This window comes from Scyliorhinus torazame, chromosome 16 (assembly GCF_047496885.1).
Source record: "Scyliorhinus torazame isolate Kashiwa2021f chromosome 16, sScyTor2.1, whole genome shotgun sequence".
In the NCBI taxonomy this organism is placed as follows: Eukaryota; Metazoa; Chordata; class Chondrichthyes; order Carcharhiniformes; family Scyliorhinidae; genus Scyliorhinus; species Scyliorhinus torazame.
Window position 1 is genome coordinate 34709524 of NC_092722.1, and position 18224 is coordinate 34727747.

General features: G+C 45.0%; 1 protein-coding gene across 3 annotated transcripts in view; it reads right to left on the reverse strand.

Moving 5' to 3' along the window:
- Positions 1–18224, reverse strand: part of c1qtnf12 (C1q and TNF related 12) — a 91126-nt gene that overhangs the window by 49553 nt on the left and 23349 nt on the right. For 2 of the 3 annotated variants that reach the window (XM_072478237.1, XM_072478236.1), the window contains exon 2: positions 15392–15529. The exons of the other annotated variant lie outside the window; for it this stretch is intronic. In XM_072478237.1, the coding sequence (XP_072334338.1) occupies positions 15392–15529 (138 nt within the window). The remainder of the gene's footprint in view (positions 1–15391; positions 15530–18224) is intronic. 3 annotated transcript variants of the gene reach the window in all.

Here is an 18224-nt window from a genome sequence, read left to right on the forward strand (position 1 = left end):
TAACAATACCACTGGATAATTGCTCCATATATACTAACAATGCCACTAGATAATTGCTCCATATATATTAACAATGCCACTAGATAATTGCTCCATATATATTAACAATGTCACTAGATAATTGCTCCATATATATATTAACATTGCCACTAGATAGATAATTGCTCCATATATATCAACAATACCACTGGATAATAGCTCCATTCATATTAACAATACCACTGGATAATTGCTTCATATATATTAACAATACCACTAGATATTTGCTCCATATATATTAACACTGCCACTAAATAGATAATTGCTCCATTTATATTAACAATACCACTGGATAATGCTCCATATATATATAATTAGCCTCTAGCTAATTGCTCCATATATATTAACAATGCCACTAGATAATTGCTCCTATATATTAACAATGCCACTAGATAATTGCTCCATATATATCAACAATACCATTGGATAATTGCTCCATTTATATTAACAATGCCATTAGATAATTGCTCCATATATATTAACAATGCCTCTAGCTAATTGCTCCATATATATATTAACATTGCCACTAGATAGATAATTGCTCCATGTATATCTCCAATACCACTGGATAATTGCTCCATATATATTAACAATACAACTAGATAATTGCTCCATATATAATAACAATACCACTAGATAATTGCTCCTATATATTAACAATGCCACGAGATAATTGCACCATATATATTAACAATGCCTCTAGCTAATTGCTCCATATATATATATTAACATTGCCACTAGATAGATAATTGCTCCATATATATCACCAATACCACTGGATAATTGCTCCATTTATATTAACAATACCACTGGATAATTGCTCCATATATATTAACAATACCACTGGATAATTGCTCCATATATATCAACAGTGCCACTAGATAGATAATTGCTCCATATATATCAACAATACCACTGGATAATTGCTCCATGTATATTAACAATACCACTGGATAATTGCTCCATATATATCAACAATGCCACTAGATAATTGCTCCATTAATATTAACAATACCACTGGATAATTGCTCCATATATATTAACAATACCACTGGATAATTGCTCCATATATATTAACAACACCACTAGATAATTGCTCCATTTATATTAACAATACCACTGGATAATTGCTCCATATATATTAACAATGCCACTAGATAATTGCTCCATTTATATTAACAATGCCACTAGATAATTGCTCCATATATATTAACAATACCACTGGATAATTGCTCCATTTATATTAACAATGCCACTAGATAATTGCTCCATATATATTAACAATACCACTGGATAATTGCTTCATATATAATAACAATGCCACTAGATAATTGCTCAATATATATTAACAATGCCACTAGATAATTGCTACACATATATCAACAGTACCACTAGATAATTGCTCCATATATATTAACAATGCCACTAGATAATTGCTCCATATATATTAACAATACCACTGGATAATTGCTCCATATATATCAACAATACCATTGGATAATTGCTCCATTTATATTAACAATGCCATTAGATAATTGCTCCATATATATTAACAATGCCTCTAGCTAATTGCTCCATATATATATTAACATTGCCACTAGATAGATAATTGCTCCATGTATATCTCCAATACCACTGGATAATTGCTCCATATATATTAACAATACAACTAGATAATTGCTCCATATATAATAACAATACCACTAGATAATTGCTCCTATATATTAACAATGCCACGAGATAATTGCACCATATATATTAACAATGCCTCTAGCTAATTGCTCCATATATATATATTAACATTGCCACTAGATAGATAATTGCTCCATATATATCACCAATACCACTGGATAATTGCTCCATTTATATTAACAATACCACTGGATAATTGCTCCATATATATTAACAATACCACTGGATAATTGCTCCATATATATCAACAGTGCCACTAGATAGATAATTGCTCCATATATATCAACAATACCACTGGATAATTGCTCCATGTATATTAACAATACCACTGGATAATTGCTCCATATATATCAACAATGCCACTAGATAATTGCTCCATTAATATTAACAATACCACTGGATAATTGCTCCATATATATTAACAATACCACTGGATAATTGCTCCATATATATTAACAACACCACTAGATAATTGCTCCATTTATATTAACAATACCACTGGATAATTGCTCCATATATATTAACAATGCCACTAGATAATTGCTCCATTTATATTAACAATGCCACTAGATAATTGCTCCATATATATTAATAATACCACTGGATAATTGCTCCATTTATATTAACAATGCCACTAGATAATTGCTCCATATATATTAACAATACCACTGGATAATTGCTTCATATATAATAACAATGCCACTAGATAATTGCTCAATATATATTAACAATGCCACTAGATAATTGCTACACATATATCAACAGTACCACTAGATAATTGCTCCATATATATTAACAATACCACTGGATAATTGCTCCATATATAATAACAATGCCACGAGATAATTGCTCCATATATATTAACAATACCACTAGATAATTGCTCCATATATATCAACAGTGCCACTAGATAATTGCTCCATATATATTAACAATGCCACTAGATAATTGCTCCATATATAATAACAATGCCACTAGATAATTGCTCCATATATATTAACAATGCCACTAGATTATTGCTCTATATATAATAACAATGCCACTAGATAATTGCTCCATATATATATAAACAATACCACTGGATAATTGCTCTATATATATTAACAATGCCACTAGATTATTGCTCTATATATTATAACAATGCCACTGGATAATTGCTCCATATATATATAAACAATACCACTGGATAATTGCTCCATATATATTAACAATACCACTGGATAATTGCTCCATATATATTAACAATGCCACCAGATTACTGCTCTATATATAATAACAATGCCACTAGATAATTGCTCCATATATATTAACAATGCCACTCAATCATTGCTCCATATATATTAACAATGCCACTAGATTATTGCTCTATATATAATAACAATGCCACTAGATAATTGCTCCATATATATTAACAATGCAACTCAATCATTACTCCATATATATTAACAATGCCACTAGATTATTGCTCTATATATAATAACAATACCACTAGATAATTGCTCCATATATATTAACAATGCCACTAGATTATTGCTCTATATATATTAACAATGCCACTAGATAATTGCTCCATATATATCAACAGTGCCACTAGATAATTGCTCCATATATATTAACAATACCACTGGATAATTGCTCCATGTCTATTAACAATGCCACTAGATTATTGCTCCATATATATTAACAATGCCACTAGATTATTGCTCTATATATATTAACAATGCCACTAGATAATTGCTCCATATATATCAACAGTGCCACTAGGTAATTGCTCCATATATATCAACAGTGCCACTAGGTAATTGCTCCATTTATATTAACATTGCCACTAGATAGATAATTGCTCCATATATATCAACAGTGCCACTAGATAATTGCTCCATTTATATTAACATTCCCACTAGATAGATAATTGCTCTATATATATTAACAATGCCACTAGATAATTGCTCCATATATATTAACAATGCCACTAGATTTTTGCTCTATATATATTAACAATGCCACTCAATCATTGCTCCATATATATTAACAATGCCACCAGATAATTGCTCCATATATATTAACAATGTCACTAGATTATTGCTCTATATATATCAACAGTGCCACTAGATAATTGCTCCATATATATTAACAATGCCACTAGATTATTGCTCTATATATATCAACAGTGCCACTAGATAATTGCTCCATATATATTAACAATGCCACTAGATTATTGCTCTATATATATTAACAATGCCACTCGATCATTGCTCCATATATGTATATACAGTGCCACTAGATAATTGCTCCATATATTTTAACAATGCCACTAGATCATTGCTCCATTGCGGCACGGTAGCGCATTGGTTAGCACTATTGCTTCACAGTGCCTGGGTCCCAGGTTCGATTCCCGGCTTGGGTCACTGTCTGTGCGGAGTCTGCATATTCGGCCCGTCTTTGTGTGGGTTTCGTCCGGGTGCTCAAGTTTTCTCCCACAAGTCCCGACAGATGTGCTTGTTAGGTGAATTGGACATTCTGAATTCTTCCTCCGTGTACCTGAACAGGTGCCGGAATGTGACGACTAGGGGATTTTCATAGTTACTTCATTGCAGTATTAATGTAAGCCTACTCGTGACACTAATAAAGATTATTATTAACAATGTCATTAGATCATTGCTTCATATATATTAACCATGCCACCAGATCATTGCTCCATATATATTAACAATGCCAGCATGGTGGTGCAGTGGTTAGCACTGCTGCCTCATGGCACTGAGGACCCGGGTTCGATCCCAGCCCTGGGTCACTGTCCATGTGGAGTTTTCACATTCTCCTCGTGTCTGCATGAGTCTCACCCCCACATCCCGAAAAGATGTGCAGGGTAGGTGGATTGGCCACACTAAATTGCCCCTTAATTGGAAAAGAAAATTGGGCACTCTAAATTTAAAAAAAAACAATGCCACCAGATCATTGCTCCTTATATATTAACAATGCCACCAGATCATTGCTCCTTATATATTAACAATGCCACCAGATCATTGCTCCATACATGTTAACAATGCCACCAGATCATTGCTCCATACATGTTAACAATGACACCAATTAATTGATCCATATATATTAACAATGCCACTAGATAATTGGTCCATATATATTAACATCGTCACTAGATAATTGCTCCGTATATATTAACAATGCCACCAGATCATTGCTCCATATATATTAACAATGCCACCAGATCATTGCTTCATATATGTTAACAATGACACCAATTAATTGATCCATATATATTAGCAATGCCACCAGATAATTGGTCCATATATGTTAACAATGCCACCAGATCGTGGAGGGCACTGATCATAAATGCCATGCTACATTTTTATGCTTGTATATCATCATGTGTATTGTTCCTCTTTCATGCTCACCCATCTCTCGCAATCAAGGTTATGGTTATCACGGAGGTGTGGTTCCACAGGCTCTGACAGGCAATTGCTTCCTTAACCGACCGGTCATTCAAATGAATGAACCTAAACAGCAAGAGGCACAGAATCCCTGCAGTGCAGTCTGCACCGACCCTCCGAAAGAGCACTCTACCTAGGACCATGTAACCCCACCTAACCTTTGGACATGATAAGGGGCAATTTAGCACAGCCAAGCCACCTTACCTGCACATCTTTGAACTGTGGGAGGAAACCGGAGCACTCGGAGGAAACCCACGCAGACACAGAGAGAATGCGTAAACCCCACCAGAGATTGGAAGCGAACCTGGGTCCTGGCGCTGTGAGGCAACAGTGCTAACCACTGTGCCACCCTCAACAAGCTATTTTTAAAAATGTATTCGTGGGATGTTAGAATCATTAGCTAGGCCAGTATCTATTTCCATCCTTAATTGCCCTTGAGAAGTTGGTGTTGAGCAGCTTTCGTGAACTGCTACAGTCCTTGTAGTATAGGCACACCGACAGCACAGTTAGGGAGGGTAACTGTACTGTTGTGGTTTGATGCCACTGGTGGTTTAATAGGCCATTCCAGAAGGATGTTAAAAGTCAACCATACTGTTGCAAGTCTCCAGGCCAGACCAATAAGGATGGCAGATTTCCCTCTCTGAAATAGATTAGTGAACCAGATGGGTTTTTGTGACAGTTTCACGATCATCCAGCTTTTTATTTCCATATTCATTAATTAATTGAATTTAAGTTCCCCCAGCTGCCATTTGAACTCTAGTCCTCAGAGCATTAGTCTACACCTCGGGAGCACTAGTCCAGTAAAATTACCACTGAGCTATCATCCCCATTATTACCTCCCCCAGCGTCCACAAAAATACATTTTACAGCAGGGGTCATTGGATGGTAACCAAGACCAGAAGCTCTCCTTTACAGACGCCATGGCTAAGTGTACTGTTCCTTAAGCAGTAGGGATGTTCGCCAATAAATGTGCAAGGTTCAGCATCATTCGTAATTCCTCACATATGGAGACAGTCTTGTCGATATGCAGCAAGATCCGGGCAACATTCAGGGTTGCACTAAGTGGCAAGTAACATTCATGCCACACAAGTGCCAGGGAATGACCAACTCCAGCAAGAGAGAATCTGACCATCTCCCCTTGGCATTCAATGGCAATACAAATATCAACCTCCTGGAAGTTACCATTGAACAGAAACTGAACTGGACCAGCCATATATACAATGTGGCAAGAGAGCAGGCCAGGAGACTGGGAGGTCTGTGGTGAATAACTCACTTCCTGACTCCCCAGGGCCTGTCCATCATCTACAAAGCATAAGTAAGGAGTGTGATGGAATACTCTCCATTTGCTTGGATTAGTGCAGCTCCAATAACACTCAAGAAGTGCGGCACCATCTAGGACAAAGCAGCCTACTTGATTGGCACCCCATCCCCCTCCTCTCTGAATCAGTCTATGAGCGCGATTCAACTAAATGGGAACAAAGTCTCACAGCGAGTGCGTTTAACCGCAGCGCTGAGAAGCACGTGGCTATAAAAGGCACGTGTTAAATAAGGGGCCTCAGCGGGGAATGCGCGGCCGAGGCTGCACATAGCCCCATTTTCTACTCCGAGGAACTCCTCAGTATAGCCAGAGATCGGGACACCATTTTTAAATGGCCCCAAACGTAACCCCCAACTCCCCTCAAACCCCAACGCACTATGGGAGGTCCCCCACACACACCAACACCTGTGCAGGACACCCTTGGCCTGATCTCCAGCACACAAAAAATGCCAGCTTGGCACCATGGCAGTGCCCTCACCAGGTGTCAGTGCCACAATGGAACCCAGGTGATCCCCTGGCTGATCCCCACAAGTACTGTTCTGTCTGGTCCCCATTTTGTTTTTCTCAAAAAATATACTTTATTCATAAAATCTCTAATAAACATTACAGAACATTTTGAATTGTTATCACTGTACATTTCCTCCAAAGTTACATATTCACTTGATTTTCTTGCATTCAGTTGGGATGACATTCCACACATTTCCCTGTTTACGTTACAATTCTTTCTTAAATATTTACATCGTCATGTTTCTTTCAATACTTTTCTACATTGGAGTGTTAATGACCCAGACCAAGGGGTTTTACACGGTTACCAGTCCCTCGGTGTACATTTGCTGGAAGACCTTACACAGTGGTCTTTCCCCATTGCGCCTTGGCGGCAGCTGCCCCAAGCTTGAGTGCGTTCCTCAGCAAGTAGTCCTGGACCTTGGAATGTGCCAGTCTGCAACACTCGGTCGAGGACAATTCTTTGCACTGGAAGATCAGCAGACCAAAGAGTGTCTTTCACCGAGTTGATGACCCTCCAGCAGCAGTTGATGTTTGTCTCGGTGTGTGCCCCTGGAAACAGTCCGTAGAGCACAGAGTCCTGTGTCACAGAGCTGCTCGGGATGAACCTTGACAAATACCACTGCATTTCTCTCCAGACCTTCTTTGCAAAGGCACATTCCACAAGGAGGTGGGTGACCGTCTCATTTCCCCCACAGCCACTCCGAGGGCAGCGTGCAACGGCGCTGAGCTTTCGGGTGTACATGAAGAATCTGACGGGGAGGGCCCTTCTCACCACCAGCCAAGTTAGGTCTTGGTGCTTGTTTGACAGTTCTGGTGATGAGGCGTTCTGCCAGATGACTCTGACAGTCTGCTCAGGGAACCATCCAACATCCTCCACAGTCTCCTTTTCCCCAAGGACCTCGAGGACATTACGTGCAGACCACTGCTTCATTGCCTTGTGGTGAAAGGTGTTTTTCTGAATAAATTTTTCCACAAGGGACAGGTGGTACGGCACGGTCCAACTACTTGGAGCGTTCCGCGGCAATGAGGCCAGGCCCATCCTTCGTAACACCGGGGACAGGTAGAACCTCAGTATGTAATGACACTTGGTGTTTGCATACTGGGGGTCCACGCACAGCTTGATGCAGCTGCACACAAAGATGGCCATCAGGATGAGGGAGACGTTGGGTCCGTTTCTCCCTCCCTTATCCAGAGATTTGTACATAGTGTCCCTTCGGATACGGTCCATCTTGGATCTCCAGATAAACTTAAAGATGGCTCGGGTGACTGCTGCGGCATAGGGTCGGGTAATGGGCCAGACCTGCGCCACGTACAGCAACACCGAGAGGACCTCACACCTGATGACCAGGGTTTTGCCCGCAATGGAGAGGAAGCGTTGCTCCCACATGCCCAGTTTCCGTCTTAGCCTGGCGATACGCTCCTCCCATCCCAGTTTGTGGTGCACGCCCCAGTCGCTCCGAACCATATCCCCAGCACCTTCAGGTAATCTGTCCTGACAGTGAAGGGGACAAAGAACCGGTCAGCCCAGTTCGCAAAGAACATGGCCCCGCTCTTGCCGTGGTTTACCTTGGCTCCCGAGGCCAGTTCAAACTGGTCGCAGGTGTTCAAGAGCCTGCGTACCGACATGGGATCTGAGCAGAAGACGGCGACGTCGTCCATGTACAGGGAGGCCTTGACTTGAGCGCCTCCACTGCCTGGGATCGTCACTCCTCTTATACCCGGATCCTTCCGGATGGACTCGGCAAAAGGTTCTTTGCAGCACACAAACAGGGCAGAGGAGAGGGGGCAGCCCTGCCTGACTCCAGATTTGACCTGGAAACTTTCTGATTCCCACCCATTGTTTGAGACTGCGCTACAGATGTTTGTGTAGAGCAGTTGGATCCAATTGCGAATTCCCTCCCCAAACCCCATTTTGGAGAGCACATCCATCATGTATGTGTGCAATATTCTGTCAAAGGCCTTCTCCTGGTCAAGGCTGATGAGGCAGGTGTCCACCCTCCTGTCCTGCATGTAGGCGATCGTATCCCTGAGTAGCGCGAGGCTATCAGAGATCTTCCTGCCGGGTACAGCAGAGGTCTGGTCAGGGTGGATCACCGACTTCAGAGCAGACTTGACCCGATTGGCGATGACCTTGGCTAGAATTTTATAATCCACATTCAATAGTGAAATGGGTCCCCAATTTCGAATTTTTTCCCTTTCCCCCTTCTGCTTGTAGATGAGAGTGATGATGCCTTTCCTCATGGATTCTGACATGCTGCCGTCCAGAAGCATACTCTCGTACACTTCCAGCAGGTCTGGGCCCATCCAGTCCCACAGAGCCGAATACAACTCAGCCGGAAAGCCGTCGCTTCCGAGAGTTTTATTCTTCTCAAAGGACTTGACGGCCTTTATCAGCTCATCCAGAGTTAGCGGTTTGTCCAAGTTTTCCCGCTCGCTGTCGCCCAAGACCTCCGTGATAGACGACAGGAAGATCTGGGAAACAGTGCTATCTGTTGGCTTCAGATCATACAGTCTGGCATAAAAGGATTTGCTGATCCTCAGGATGTCAGACTGCGATGACTTGACAGAGCCATCTTCTTCCTTCAGGCTGCTGATCACAGAGGTCTCTCTGTGCACCTTTTGGAAGAAGAAGCGCGAGCACGTTTCATCCTGCTCCACGGAGTGGACTCTGGAACGGAAGATAACCTTGGAGGCCTCCGAGGTATAGAGTAGGCTTGCTGGCTCTTCACCTCTTGGAGATCCTCCTTGACATCAACCCCCATCGACTGCAGCTGGAGCAAATTCTGCATACTTTTCTGGAGCCTGGACATGGCCCTTCATCTCTCTCTTACCTTCTGAACACCTTTGAGGATGAAAAACCTTTTGATGTTCCCCTTGATTGATTCCCACCAGAGATATGGAGACTCAAAGAGGGGTTTCACGGTTCTCCAACCTTTGCAATCCCTTTCCTCGAGGTTCTCTGGAGTCAACAGTTTCACATTCAGCTTCCATGTTCCCCTGCCCGCCCCCTGGTTTTCCTGCAGGTGGCAGTCAGCCAGTAAGAGTTGTCAGAGAAGAACACCGGCTTGACGTCGGTGGACCTGACTGCGAAAGCACGGGACACAAAGAAGTCTATCGTGTAGTGGATGGACACGTCTGTCCGTGACCATGTGTACCTACGCTGCGCCCCGTCTGCAGGATTACTGAAGACGTCGATCAGCTTGACGTCTTTTACCGTTTCCATCAGGAGTCTAGACGTAGCGTCTAGTTTGCTGTCGGCTCTGCCGGATCGTCCAGCCGCATCGATGATGCAGTTGAAGTCACGGCCCAGAATGACCGGCATGGAGGTGGCCAACAGCAGTGGGAGTTGCTGAAGGACTGCCAGCTGCTCACTCTTTACGGCCGGGGCGTACACATTAATAAGTCTGAGAGGGACGTTTTTGTATTTGACGTCTGCTACGAGGAGGCGTCCGCCCACCACCTCCTTAACATCGGAGATGGTGAAGTTGCCTCCCCGCAGCAGAATACCCAGGCCGGAGGAGCGGCAGTCGTTTCCTCCTGACCAGATGGATGGCCCGTGGGACCACCAGCTCGACCAGCGCCTGTCGTTGCTGAGGTGCGGAATCCCACACTCCTAAAGGAACAGAAGGTCGGCTTTCACGTTGGCCAGGTGACTGAGTGTGGCTACACACCGCGAAGTGTCTTTAATGCTTCGCGCATTAATCGATGCAATTTTAAACCCCATTTAAAAAAAAGTAGATTTACCAGTCTCAGAGTCCAGAGTCTGTACAGTTGGTTGTTCCAGCTGTTGAATGTTCCCCAGTATACCGGAGTTGCTGACAAACTGTCACATTGCTGTTCCCATCGATCGGAGGTTGACGATCCCACCGTGTTTCATTGTCTTTGCTGTCTGTGGTCTGGGGGTTCTGTACATCCCGTTCCACATTGGTGCTTGGCCTCTTAATTTGAGGCTGATCATTAGCTTGTCCTTCCTCATCGGAGGAGGTGCCGGCGCTGAGACTGTTGGCTGGAAGCTGCCACTTTTTGCCGTTCACCATCAGAGATTTCTTCCGTTTATTTTTCTGTTTCCGCTTTCGTTTGTCCCTGTTCACCTTTTCCTAGCGTGCATCATTCTCCGTTCCATCCTCTTCCATTGAGTCTTCCTCTTCTGATGAAGTTGGGGTTGTGTTATCAGGGTGTGCTAGGGCCTCCACCTTTTGTTGAGGGGCCTTCTGTTGATTTCCAGCATCCTGTGCTGTGTTGTCTTTGTCGGTGGAGGGTGCATGAACCTCCTCTGTGGTCACTTTTTTCACTCCACCGCTGATGATTTGTGCATACGTCGCCCCCCGTTTTTGACAGTCCCTTTAACGATGGCCGGTCTCCCCACACAGGTTGCAGCATTTGGCTTCTTTGCAGTCCTTTGTCATGTGTCCCTCCTGCCTGCAGTTTTTGCAGAACGTGACGCTGGGCGGGATTCTCCACTCCCGCGCTGAGGTGGCCGCGCCGTCGAGGTTCACGACGGCGCAAAACGGCCCCGGTCCCGACCGATTCAGGCCCTGACAATGGGCCAGGATCGGAGCCGCGTCATCTACACGCGCCAGGCCTTGTCGCCCGCGTAAAAGCTGCACCGCATAGATGACGCGGCCGGCGCCGCATAACAGGCGTTATCCGTGCATGCGCAGGTTGGCCGGCGCCAACCCGCGCATGCGTGGTTGCCGTCCTCGCTAAGTCAGCCCCACAAGAAGATGCCGGACGGATCTTGCGGGGCCGCGGAAGGAAGGAGGTCCTCCTTCAGAGAGGACGGCCCGACGATCGGTGGGCACCAATCTCGGGCCACCCCACATTGCAGGTAAAGCCCGGTGCAGGATCCCCCCTCACCCCCCCACAGGCCGCCCCCCCCCCCCCCCCCCCCCCCCCAGCGTTCACGCACCGCTCATGACTGCAGTGACCAGGTGTGGACGGCGCCGGGGGGGGAACCCGCCGTTTTGGCCTGGCCGCTCGGCCCATCAGGGCCTCAGAATAGCTGGGGTGCCGGAGAATGGACATTTTCGGTGTCTCCGGTGATTCTCCGGCCCGCGAAACTCGACCGGGCCGTTCCCGCCGCTTGGGAGAATCGCGGGAGGGCGTCGGACCGGCGTCCCCGGAAATTTTGGCGGCCCAGGCGATTCTCCCAACCGGCGTGGGAGTGGAGAATCGCGTCCGCATGTCCCGTTTTGCGACATGTGCGACACACTCGTGGCTGTCCCACATAATAAAGGTAGCCGCGACTTCCTCCAATCAAGAAACTGGAGGGGGGGGTTGCAGGATGGTTCCATTGCCGTCTGTTCTCAAGGTCACCTTGGCCTGGTGTTCACTTGTCCAGATGCCCAAAGTGTCCTTCAGTTCTATGCTGCTACCTTCCAGCTCGACATACCTGGCGAGGAACGTGAGCACATCAGACACGGGGATTTGGGGGTTGTATATGTGCAGTGTAACAACCCGGTTTCGCTGCGACGGTAGCGTGAACAGAGGCTCCGCAGTCAGGATAGACAGGGGGCCCTGGTTGCCTTTTTCCTTAAACGCCTTAAAGTTTGATGCAAGCTGCAACACTTTTGAAGGTGACGTCAAAATATCCATTGTTGGGAAAGTCTTGCAAGCAGAAGACATCTGTTGCTTCAAACCCGCAGCACTCTAGCAGCACCCGCTTCACGAAGAAATTCCAATCCACAGGCGAGTCGCCTCTCGACTTCATCACTGTAACTCGGACAGTGTTTCGCACTCCCTGGCTTGGTGCTCGAGATGCAGCTGCAGTCATAGCTCAAACGCTGAGTCTAACTGTATCGGCGTTAGGCCTAAACCAGAGGTTTAGACCAGCATGGAGATCCACCAATCGCAGCAGAGCTCAAACGTTTCCTCTTCGATGTCTTCAATCCCTCCGCGTTCTTCAATCCACGATCGACATCGAAATCCTCGTCTTCACGTGATCAAGTCCAAATTTAAATTGATAAGAACAGATACTACACTTGATCTTAGCCAAAAGGCCGATTGCCGAACGCGATTTTGATGTCAGCGATCGGAGAATCTGTCTGGTCCCCATTTGTGGAGACCAGTACGGAACAGCGCTCACCCAAGGTCTCTGCAGCGAAGGGGATTGATCGGGTTACTCAGGAATCTGCACATTAAAGTGAGACTAGCTGTCTCGCTCTAATATGCAAATTTGCTGAAAAGCGATCCCGCCCACAATGGCCAGGATTTACATTGCAACATCTCACGAGATTGTGTCAGATCTCGCGAGGCATTGCGAGCTGGATAGATCCCGGGAGGGGAATGTTCCGGCTTCTATCGGCCACGCTGCGCCGTGGAGGTGGCTGAGCTTTCGGGTGCAGCTTGGCCATTCGATCGCGCCCAATATTTCACATGGAAGGCTTACAGAAAGATGTTTAAAATGTCATTAGAAACATACAGAGGCTGCCATCTTCCCCAGCAGAATCTGCTGGTACATTCCATCATGGTCGAGGTGCCAGGCCTTTTGAATCCCCTTATGCCAACTCTACCACTCCCCACCACCCGGACCCTGTTATAGCTGCCATAAAAGACTCCCAAACTTAAAATTTTCTCATCCGACACCCGGGAAACGCAACGGGCGACAAAGAATTGCGACGATTGGATAGTTAATAGTTTGTAAATGATTTCAAAATGGCAGGCGGGCTGCCAATTCCGTCCTCAGCCTGCTTTATGCAATTTGGGAGCTCAGCGCGATGGCGACACTATGTCATCACGGCAGCTTTTTCATCATCATGGGGGTGGCTGCTTGCCCTGTATGGGAACGTAAAATTCAGCCCCTTGTGTGTCTTGCCAGTCAAAAACCCCAAAAGGCAGATTTAATGATCAATAGCATGGGCCTGGATTAGCAAATGCTGCAAGCACATTTGGGTTCCATTTTCCAACCATTCAAACTCTTTGTTACAACAAATAAAATATTTTGCCATGAGCAAAATATGTAACACTTTAAAGGATTACATGTTATGGCTTCCTTCACCTAATGCTACAGGTTTGAAACTGTCATTCCCTTTTTTGCAGGGAGCTGGTGAATGTACGTATTGCTGAAGAATTAAGATTCAGTGTTGTACAAGAGGAGTCAATATCAGGAGCATTCTTCAGGTGAAGTGTGGAAATATATAAATGATGAAGCATTGTCTATAACTTGTTATGTAATAAGATTAAATACATTTAATACACGCTGAATATTTCATAACGAGTTATAGAAAATGCTTCATCATTTATACATTAACAGAACTGTCATCAACTTCAAATGGTGAAAACAAAAGAAATATTTACACTTTGGACACAGAGGGAGAGCACGGCTCTCACAGTCGATGTTGTGAGCAATCAGCACGCACCTCACTTCACTCGCCCTTGCTTTACATGGGAATCACTTCAGTCATACCGGTAGGAAAAAAACTACCCGGACGGAAATCAGCGGAATGTGGTGACCCCTTGTGTGGGCAATGGTCAACAAAATGTCTCATGTGCTGCCCTCAGAACCCAGATGGGCCGCAGGTTGCGCGCCACTGGTCTCGATCATAATAACAATGTAACTAAATTAAATTTGCATCTCAATTTATGAGTCAAATTTAAACAGGCTTCACATTACCCCATCGTTGCTAGTTTAACTTAGTTTGGCACTTACTCTTTCATGCTGACCTAGTGGGCAAAAGCCTTGAATAACCAGTTTCCTTCACTCCGAAGGATAATTTCCCATATGAGCAGCAAAGAGTGGGGGAGTCTTCGAAAGTTAAATCTTGTTTCCAATGAGGGGATCCACCACATTAGGAGTGAACGGCCAGTTGAGATCCAATTTATACATTGAGAAAAGAAAACTTGTGACCCAGCGATTCCATCCAATGATACTCCAATGATAATCTAAGCTGCAACATCAGCAAACCTGAAAGTGACCATTTGAACTGCATTGACCCCTCGTAAATACGGAGCTAGGGAGCTAAATCACTGAAAAATCCTCTCACAGGCAAATGTGAGGAGAGGAGGGACAACATGAAGTACTGCTTTTATTGATCGAAGTAGCTGCGAGATTTTAAGCAAGGCTTTGGCAAATGAGCCAAACCTCCCTTATAGGAAAGCCATCAGCTTCTAGATATTTTCCAGCACATGGTTTTTCTTTCCCATTTGTAGTGATAATGAATTAGGGAATACTTTTTCAAATAATATAATTAAAGTGCTTTGATAAATTTGACAGATATGTGGTGGAATATAGTCCAATGAGATTTGTTAAAAATGTGATTGGAACAGTGTAGACCTACAAAACCCGGGCCTATTCACACTAGGAGCTTGAAGCTCAAGTCCACCAGCTACCGTTGTTGCCAGACCGCCATGGGGTGGGTGATGGCACCGCAGGGGAAGAGGGAAAACTCACATGGGTCGTCTCACCCTGCAACAAGGGTGCCACCTGTTGGCTGGCCATGGATTGGCACTGGCGTCGGAAGTCATGAAGAAGTCCACGCTCCTTTCTTCCACCCTCCGGGCTGGAGGAGGGGGTCTGGAGGGAAGGACCCTTGAGGTGGAGAAAGGGAGAACATAAATAAAGAAAAAAGGAATAAATTGAAAAAAGATTAGGAAAAAAAAGTCAGTTGCCAGTATAAAGGGGCAATTTCATTGTCAAAAAGCAACATTCATTCCATATACGGCTGCAACGCCTCAAAAGGATAGAAGACCCTGTGTTAGGGCCATAGAAATCTGCACAAAGGGAGCAGAATGGAACACTATTTAGAATAGACAATGGGTGTGAAGAGGTAATGTGAATATTTGTGGGAGTAGCTCATAATCGGTTGAGACCCTGCCCTATGGGCCTTGTGGTGGGGGCAGTGCTTCTTGTACCCACCCCCTTTAGTCACTACATTATATACTGGAATTCCTGCCAATGGTGTGGCTGTTCTGAAGCCAATGGTACTTTGAAAGGCTTAGGCTATAAACTACCAAACAAGTTTACAAAAAAGTACAAGGTGCGCCTGCTCGATTGTCATATAAACTGCTTTGGAAGAACGTCCTTCAATATTAGCGTTCAAATGGAAGTATGCTGCTAACTATCCATCCTCTAGCCTACCGTCCTCTCGCTGATGGCTTCAGGTATGTTGAACGTCCGTGACAGGCTCAGAGATATTTGTCAACCCTTGATTGAAACAAATATTGAATCAACTCCCAACTCAAAAGGAGCTCCAAACCCACAGTGTGCTTGCCGTGAATGGAGTAGGAAGACCCCTTCCTCAAACTCCTCACAAAACAGTGAGATTTTCCATTCAGACCTCTTGGCACTCTTTGGAAATATCTGCCCTGCCAACTCATTCCCTTAAATCAACTCACTCATCTGCTGCAATGTCTATTTTTAAAATATTTATTCCTGCGATCCGAAGATTTATTGCCCATCCTCAACTGGCCTTGTGGAGGTGGAGGTGAGCTACCTCCTTGCGTTGCTGCCGTCCATATGGTCTAGGTACGCCCAGGTTCTGTAGCTATTATACACACCCGAGTGGCTTAGTGGGCCATTTCGGTGGGCAATTAAGAACCAATTGGATTGCTGTGGGTCTGGATTCAATGGGCAGGATTTTTCCCATGATGGGGTATCTCGTCCAGCCACTCAGGATTACTGGCAGGGAATGCATCCCCACCAATCAGAGCAGCCCAAGTGCCAGTTAGCACTCCGAGGAGCGTTAATTGGCTGGAGATGGGACTTCAGCCCCTCACTTTGGCTGACAGTTGCCTTGAGGCGAGACTTCCGCCCATCAGACTGGCCGGCAGCTCTGTAGTCGCAGCAGAGCCGGTGGCAGCAGTGGCCAGGACTGGGACTACAAGCCCGTCACCAGATTTGGAGCCCGCAAGTCAAGGGCGTGGGCGGGGAGGAAAGATGAGGCAAGGGAAAAGGCAGCGAGGAGAGGGGATGGGCGGCTTGATGGAGAGGCCAGGAGGGAGGGGGAACCTGCAGAGAACAGACTTTGGGAGTGGGGGGGGTGAGGATTCCTTCCTTCCCACCCGAGGCCTGAGCAGGGTGACTTGCTGGGAATCCCCCTCTGCCCCTGAATTCCTCCAACCAGCCTCAAAATTGAAGCCAGGTGGGAAGACGCCCTTACATTGCCATGGGTTAGCCAGCTAACAGCTAACTTGCCTCAACTGCGGCAAGGGTGGACAAGCTGCCCTAGGCCTCATCTGTCCCATATAAAATTGCAGACAGATCAGGGACTGTTAGGAGTGCAGTGGAAAGGCTACCAGGGAATTTTATGCCCCTCTCCCCCCTTGCTCTTCACTGCCCGCAAATCCCTTGGAAAAAGGCCCTAATGGAAGTCAGACTGGGCAAGGACAACACATTTCCTCCCCTGAGGATCAATAGAGAACCAGATGTATTTTTTTAAAAGACAACAATTTGGTAGTTTCCGATCATTATTAGTGAGACTCGCATTTTATTCTGGATTATTTAACTATGTGAATTTAAATTCCCCAAGAAGCCTTGGTGAGATTTGAACGCAAGTCTCCACAGCGTTAACCAGGTCTTTGGATTCCAAGTCCAGTAACGTTATCCAGTGATGCTGTCCCTCACAACTACCCAGGCTGCCTTGTCAAAGTATTTTTAAACATTTCCACAGGCATTTCACCACATAGCCACGCATTTTCTAACATTGTTAAAATCATTTGAAGCATACCAAATCTGTGTGCCTTCATATTACGTTTGTTTGTTTTTTAAACCACTGTCCCTCCCCCCTTCCACCCCGAGTGCCTACAAACTGTGGCTCCCATTTAATCCCAATCTCCTGGTGCTCCTCAATACAGGGGGTTCCGAGGTGGCTGGCAGCAATATTCACGGTCAGGGGGAGCTTCAATCACTTTTACTTTGCTCTCGAGCAACTCTCCTTGGAAAAGGATGGACCATCACACGTGTGAGGTGTGGGAGAGCTTCCCTCAATGGGGCTGACCATTACATGCAAACATATGAATTAGAAGCAGGACTCCTTCGAGCCTGCTCCGCTGTTCAATGAGATCATGGCTGATTGGATTGCAACCTCAACTCCATACTCCTGCCTACTCCCCTCCCCCCAACAAATAACCTTTCACCCGTTTGCTTATCAAGAATCTATCTAGCGTTGTCTTAAAAATATTCAAAAACTCTGCATCTGTCGCCTTTTTATCTTTCTTTGTATACATTTAAAGTACCCAATTCTTTTTTTTCCAATTAAGGGGAAATTTAGCATGACCAATTCACC